Source organism: Trachymyrmex septentrionalis, unplaced genomic scaffold (genome assembly GCF_001594115.1).
Source record: "Trachymyrmex septentrionalis isolate Tsep2-gDNA-1 unplaced genomic scaffold, Tsep1.0 scaffold18, whole genome shotgun sequence".
Lineage (NCBI taxonomy): Eukaryota > Metazoa > Arthropoda > Insecta > Hymenoptera > Formicidae > Trachymyrmex > Trachymyrmex septentrionalis.
In genome coordinates this window covers 495,597-503,549 of record NW_017304969.1, presented here as the reverse complement: position 1 = coordinate 503,549, position 7,953 = coordinate 495,597, and the positions used below count along the sequence as shown (strand labels likewise).

Below are 7,953 nucleotides of genomic sequence, written 5' to 3'. Positions count from 1 at the left end.
TATGTATGTATGTATGTATGTATGTATGTATGTATGTATGTATGTATGTATATATAGCTCTCTCTTAAAAAATTAATGCTGACCATATAAGTTATTATCATAGCGCATTACGTATTTTTTAATATTGAAAAGTTTCATCTTACACAAAGTACATTAAAGCTATTCAACAAAATATGTATAATTGTTTTAGCATGCTGTGATAGAGCATTATGATTAAAAATCTTGCAAGAATATTTTTTTAACCATTTTTGTGTATTAAGAGTTTGAACAATTAAACTTGCAACTAATATTTTCTTGTATGTGAGATTAATGTTTTTTCGACAGTATTGGTAGCACGCAATGATGACAACAGTAATAATAATTAATTAACAAATTGTACACAGATATAAAAAGAATATATAATAACATATTATGTTATTGATAAGAGTTAAAGACTGTAATTATCAGATATATTTCTTATTTGGGCTCATTAAAAGCTCATAAGAAAGGGTAATGCCATTTAGACACATGATATTCAAATGTACTGTCACTGCATTACATCACTTAATTTTATATTTTTGTGATATTATATAAAAGAGTTGCAACTATTTAATGGTACAAATATTTTCACATATATAGAAAGTACATTATTATAATCTTTGATCAATAATATCTCATCCAAAGAGGATCTGGTCCTTATGTTGTAACTTATAATAGAGCGTAGTATTTTTTGTACTGAGATTGTTCCTAGATACTTCTACTTTAGATATAAATTTTTTTTTATGTGAGATTTTATTGTAAGAATCGATATTGCATATAGGCGTGCGTGCGTGCGTGCGTGCGTGCGTGCGTGCGTGCGTGCGTGCGTGCGTGCGTGCGTGCGTGCGTGCGTGTGCGTGTGCGTGTGCGTACATAGGTGTATCAAAAGTCTGGAAACGATATTCGACCGTTTTTAGATTTTTGATACTGTATATTATACATGTATGTATATAATTAATCCCTTGTGTCACAAAAGTCTTATCTTCCGCTCAGTTTTTAATTATTTTGATGAATTTCTTGACTTAAGTAGATATTTTGTTTTCATGGAGTCTCTAGAACATGAATAAATGTTTTAAAAAATATAACATAAATTTTTATTTGCTTAATCACTATAGCTAAACAATTAAAATTGATGTTATTTTATTAAAATTATTTTTGAATGTATTTTTGAACTATTATCAATATTAAAACAACAATTTAGGTACTCAATTAAAACAAATAAAATAAAACAATAGTTTTCACAATTTTGTCAGATTTTTTCGTGCGTTGTTTTTTTTTATTATAAATTAATAATCTTTGAAAAATATGGAAAAATCGAATTTTCTACTGTAAATCCAAATACAATAAATAATTTTAATATCTTTTATAATAATCTAGAGGTTTTTTGGCTCACTGTGACGATTCTTTCACCAACCTCGCTTAAGTTAACCGACCGTTACATGGAACTCATTTAGGCCCGTTTCCACCAATGCAGATTAACTTTAATCTCGATTCAACTTACTCTTTGTCTTTTTCTAGTTCTAAAAAAAGACAAAGAGTTGGACCGAGATTAAAGTTAATTGGTGGAAATGAGCATTAGATCCAATTTCACAACTCATCGTTAACTTTAATTACTTTTAACCGAGGTTTAACTTATTTCAAGTAATAATGAGTTTTGAAACTGAACCTAAATGAGCCATTTTTGTTAACTTAGGTTAACTTAACCGAGATTGGTGAAAGAGATCCTGAGGGCCCTCCCCCCTCTCCCCCCCTCCAGTTTCACAACTTATGGTTACTCTTAACCGAGATTCGACTTGTTTCTTATCTTTTTCCAATTCTAAAATTGGAAAGAGACAATAAATAAATTGGACCTCGGTTAATCATCAGTTGGGCCTGAATCTGAGATTAAGATCGGTATTCATAGTCTGTTCTTATTGACTGCGTTCAGCAGAACACAACAGTTTTGCAACCGTTTTATGATTTTCTGCTGAGAAAGGACCATTCCTCTTGATCTAAAAGCATAACCCAATCAGTACGAAGAAAACTTCCAACAGTTGCAAAATAAACGTTCTGCTGAACGCAACTATTTTAAGAGACAAATCAAGATGCTAATAGCCCTCTAATTGGTTCATGACATCTTAAGATTATATTTAAAACGGTCCTAAATATAAGATCTAACTATAAATACCGTCCCAAAATTTATAAATTTTTCAATAAAAAATGAAACCGTATGATGGACCAAAAATGAAAAAAATGGGCTTGTTAGTTTAAAACTTCGTTTTTAGATATATTGATCGCTGCATCTGAAGAATCTGAAGATCATTATTAAAACCTTTCTCACTAAGTAATTTATTTTTATAAATAATGAAATACTAAATATATTTTACTAAAAGTTATTTAAATTATTGATTCACTATTGAATTGTAAAATTCTGACTTTTAATTCATAATTAATGACACAAAAAATTTCCGGGTATAAAGTTTAAAAAAATCGATTTCATACAAAAATTCATGACACAAAAGGGTTAAATGTGAATGAAAGCGAAACCTTCTAACATCCCTGCTAAAAGTTCCAAGCATCCATATGTGAATTTGGACATCTGGTTAAATATGGTTTCTTGCATTGAAAATTCTGTTATCTAAAATATGTACATTTGAAGTTCCAGATAAGTTCCATGTAAACTCTTCTACGCATCTTGTTCTGTATATTTGGAATTCCAGATAAAGAATAAATCCGTTAATTATTATTATCTGTTTTCAATTGAGTACAAATTCTTCATGCAATTCTACTATTCTATCTATTTTTTATTAGGAAATCCATAAGAAGTCGTCATTAATTTAAACACAGGAATACTTATATAAACCGAATTATATTATTTCGTGATAAAGACTAGTAAATTTTTCGTCGTAAATTCCTTGCAATACCTAATATATTTGGAATTGCAGATGTAAACAGACAATTTTATCTAAGAATCCAACTATGTACCATGAAATGGAAATGCTTATATAACCAGATTTAATATTTACTTAGATGAACTTTATTAAATTAAAGACTGATTTGTCCATGTCTATCCTGATGTGAGCGTATGTACTTTTTATTTGAACATAACTGAATTTTTAGCAGGGATAGCTCAGTCTCTAATGCTGATACCAACTTACATATCTAGAAATCTAGATTCATATAAATTATGAATAAACAGAATATAGAAGTATATATTTTAAGCGTTTTGTCTCTGAAAAATCATGACAGAGAGAGCAATACTAGTGATTTAAGTATACTTTAGAATTACATTTCAATACTGAGAATTAAATCGATACTCAGTAAAACTGGATGTGTATGTATTAAAAATTCACACTGAAATATTATATTAAACATTGAGATTTAGCTCAGATCGAATAAAGTATTTTCCTACTCAAAACAATATCTACGTTCATTATTATTCATTACGTATATATATGGATATATAAGTAAATATATAAATAAATAAAGAGAACACAATGGCAGAGACAAAATGGAAAATATTCTATTGTAGAAAAATAAAATAAAATTGTATATGCATACGTACACGTATTGTGAATATTTAAAATAACTTATTTAAAAAATGTAACACAGAATTTTTTATCTTTTACTATGTTTAAGATATGAAGGAAACAAAATTTGAAATGTTCTATTCTCCAATATTCAATTTTTATAATTTTACAGATAATTATGATATATGCCATAAATATATCTATTTCTAATATATATTCTCATATTCAAAATTTGTAACAGTCCTAAAAAGTATCCGATAAGAATTGATATCGATAAAAATAAAATAAAAAGCTATATATGTAACAATTACATAAACACATTTGTATCATGATATATATGTACATTTATATTGTAATCGTTTTTTTAAGCGTGGAATCGAGAGAGTTACTTGTTTTTATAAAATATCTGATTAAAGATTTGATAATCATGTATTATTTATTGTTGCCAATATGATATTCAATACACAAATAATTTTTGGAATAAGAATAAGAATTTTAGGATGTATAAATAAATAAGACAAGTAAGTTTATAAAATTTTAATCTGTTACAAAAAAGTTCACACGTTCTCAATATCCAAATAAAATAGCGCTGCGCGTAGTTATTAATTTTTCCTGATTTATTTAATACATGAATATCACACAATGATTTTAGAAAAATAAGAGTAAATTACAATAATGTTACTAGAAATGTACACACAGTGATTATTTATGTATTACCTTCATAATATGACAAAAATTGTAATAAAAAAAATTAATGTATATACGTGTGTATGAGAATAAGCAAAAACTGCAATATCTTTATATTCAATTTGATTAGATTAGAACTCGCCAGACTTCGTGTAATACAATAAATATAAAATGCGTACGTGTATGCGTGCGTGTGTATGTGTGTGTGTGTGAGCGCGCGCGCGTATACATATAGAAAAATTTAAATATCGAATTGTGTATAACAATCACGTTTTTTAAACAGAAACATGAAATTGATCCATTATTAATGATACTCTTATAAAAAAAGACATAGTACTTTGTGTATTTCTGTATAATATATAATGTAATAATGTTCGTAATGATATTTATTTTTAATACAAATTTATATAACTTGTTAAATCAAATTTTTCATGTTATAAATAATTTAACTTGCTAAATGCCTAGATTTTAAAGAAAATTTTTAACAAGATCGTATACGTTTACCGCGAATTTTTTTTACTACTATTCAATCATATATAATTTTATTCGTGGACACAAATATTATTGCATTACACAATGATGCGATAATTATATTTATCTCGATAGAGTGATCTTGTGCAGAAAATGCATTTTTGAAAGAACCAGAAATATGTTTTCAGTTCGCAAGCAACACGGCTGTTAATAAATAAAATATATATATGTATTTTGATAATAGATTGTATATTCGTGTACCGTATTACAGGAAAAAAAAGAAATTTATTATCTATAGAGAGAAAATACTCGTTGAATCATACGAGCACGGGACTTTACATGAGGATGTATAAAATGCATATTGCATGGCGCACGCAACAGTCCCAAAGAATTGGCTATCACTGTGCAGTTACAGTAAATTGCTATTACATTATTCGAATAATAACAATACGAGTGTGTAATTATGTGTCTATGGAAAATGGAGTACCAAGAACTTATATGTATATATAAAATCTATCTTAATCATATTCTACGTATTATGTGTCAGACAGTTCTTGGTATCGCGCATACATCATCTTTTTCACGCAATCCTTATAGGTATCGCCCGGTAGTGCGCTATACGACGAAGTCTTCGCTCCTAAGCCGGCCGTAGGGACGCGTCTCTCCGCTTCAATAATACTTGTTCGACCTTGATTAGATTTTCCTAAACCCATTCCTTCGCTCCAGCCCATCTTTTGTAGTAACTTATTGCCAACGTTATCGGATCCGATACCGGCTCGTGTAGGCTCCTCGTACGATACTGACATCTCCTCTACCTTAGTTTTTAAATATTTTTCCTTCAATTTATTGGGCTGCGGTGGTTCGGGTTCACCATACTTGGCCCTCCTTTCCTTGGCACGGTCTCTGTATTTATTATTTCTCTGCTGTGGATCATTGGGATCTAGACCACGTACTTGATACCAGTTTTCCAGGTTTTGTTTGTGAAGATCAGATAACTGTTGATGACGGAGCAACCCCTCCTTGCTTGGGAACTGTCTTTTACAGAGTAAACATGCCAGCTTACTCCAATCCGTATGTTGTCTCTCTTCCTGTTGCACGTCTTCTATCTCCTCCTCTGTATCGCTACCGCCTCCGTAAGCAGCTACCAATCCATTACCGCTTTGATCTTCATCCTCATGATAAGGATTCGCGATAGTTTTCTTTTCCAGAATAGCATATCCCGCGTCTGCCGCGCCACTTCCGACACCCTGATTGCCATCCATACCGGCGAACTCAGAATTCCAATTACTCTTGGCGTTCTCCTTTTTCTGATTTAAAGTCTTTGCCCAACGTTCCATATCTTTTGCTATCTTTTTCGCTACTTTTACTTTGTCCTGTTTGCTGTCCTTCTTTTTATTCTCATCCTCTTTTGATGCATCCTGAGCATTACCGACTGACAAAGCTTGATTGCTAATTGTATTCGTGGAATCTATACTACTTGCCGTTGCTGTTATCGTGCTCGTAGCTCCCTGCGTTGTACTTGCAGTAGTCTGTAAACAATATGAAAATATTCGTTGTGATATTTTTAAACATTGATAAATGATATGATATTCTTTTATAAGATTCTATTTTAATTACTTTAGCTGGTTGATAAGAGAATGATTCGGCGTCCCAATAAAGAAACTGTTGAGTGTGACTGTTATAATAATATTGCGAGTTTGGGTCATAATATAATCCCGTGCTAGGATCATAATAGTAGCCAGATGATTCATCATAATGATAAGTGCTGACGTCCGGTACAGCTACAAAAATAATAAATACAGAACAATTAAAAAAAATCAATTTATCTAAAATAGATATAAAAAGTGGAAAAAGTTCTACTGGAAACTCACAGTATATTTTCCCATCGCTGGAGTGTGCAGGAATCCTTCCGCTCGCTAATGCTGTACTGGAAGGTGCTGTAGGAGTTGGTCGTCCTTTCACGTCATCGGTTTCACCTCCTAGCTTTCTAGACGCCTGCAATTGTTGTATAGCGGATTGCGCTACCGCTGCGGCCGCGTTTACTCGATCTGTTTGATTCAGGGATGGCAATGTGATCGCTGAACCTTGCATTATTTGATTTTGATAGTACTGCGTGTAATACTGAAGGTAATGAGCCTTCTGTGCAGGCGTTTTAGCATACAAGTTGGCACTATATTCAGCCAATTGAGCGACATCGTCCAAGGTATATCTCTGTGGCTGAGTGTCGTTCGACTTCCATGCAGTGGCATTATTAATTTGATGAAGTTTACAGTACGTTATCTCCACTTTTCTGCCGTCGACCACCAGTCCTTGTTTCGTGAGTGCGGTATGCAAGTACATGGCATCTACTACATTGCCCATCTCCAGGTAGCATACTCCTCTAGACGTGTTCGTGAGAGAATCACGACCAATGCGAATACTACGTATTGGCATCGATGATAGATTCTTCATCGCTTGCAGAACCGAATCCTCAGTCGTTAATACATCTAATCCCCGTAAAAGCACAGTGTTTGTGGGGTGCGGGCTGATTTCGTCGCTACCTTCCCCACCTTCCTCGCTCTCCGCTCGTGAGGCAGAACACTTGAAGCAAGTCTCGCGTCGTTTGAAATTATGTGCTCCACACTGTATAGAATAAATATAAAGCAGTAATGAATTATTTATGAACATCATATTGTATGAAAAAGCAAACTTGGGACATGAACCTTAACGCAGTGCCAATCTTGCGTATTCTTTGCTGGCGGTTTATCCACATGGCACTCTTTCGGTATACTGTACTGCATCAGTGCGCGATATTGATCCTGCAGCATCAGCACTCCCTGAAACAGAGAATTTCAGTGTTATCCCGTCCAACGTCTTCCCAAGGCCTCTTTTCTTTCCCGTAAACTTTCTTCTTGGTTGACGAAATTACAGTTTTCTACTTCATAGTTTTCTGTCTCAAACAGCGAACAAAGCCTCGTGGGCTTATTAATATGGGTCATTCCATACCGCTTGCAGATCAACTTGTTCATGCGCGTAATAAACTTTATATATAGATAATCGTCATTTTCGTAAGAAAGTGCAGGCAAACACGGGAATTGCTTGCACGTAATAAATTTTCATGTTTGAATAAAAAATTCTTTCGTGCACAATTTCCATAGAAACTTTGAACGTCGCAAGTAATTGCATTAAAAACTAAGCAAAACGGAAGAAGCAAAGATATAAATAATACAATAAAAAAGCGAATTACGCGAGTAGCAAAAATCGTATTCGGAATAAATCGTGCCGAATA

The 7,953-nt window shown here is 32.4% G+C and overlaps 1 protein-coding gene across 1 annotated transcript in view; it reads right to left on the bottom strand.

Annotated features, from left to right (window-relative positions):
• Positions 1-4,767: 4,767 nt before the first annotated feature.
• LOC108746594 (RNA-binding protein 5-like) overlaps positions 4,768-7,953 on the bottom strand; it is an 8,758-nt gene continuing 5,572 nt past the window's right edge. Inside the window, exons 5-8 of the mRNA XM_018483456.1 lie at positions 7,388-7,501; positions 6,557-7,307; positions 6,303-6,466; positions 4,768-6,214 (exon numbers count right to left, since the gene is read on the bottom strand). Of these exons, the coding sequence (XP_018338958.1) occupies positions 5,222-6,214; positions 6,303-6,466; positions 6,557-7,307; positions 7,388-7,501 (2,022 nt within the window). The 3' untranslated portion in view covers positions 4,768-5,221. The remainder of the gene's footprint in view (positions 6,215-6,302; positions 6,467-6,556; positions 7,308-7,387; positions 7,502-7,953) is intronic.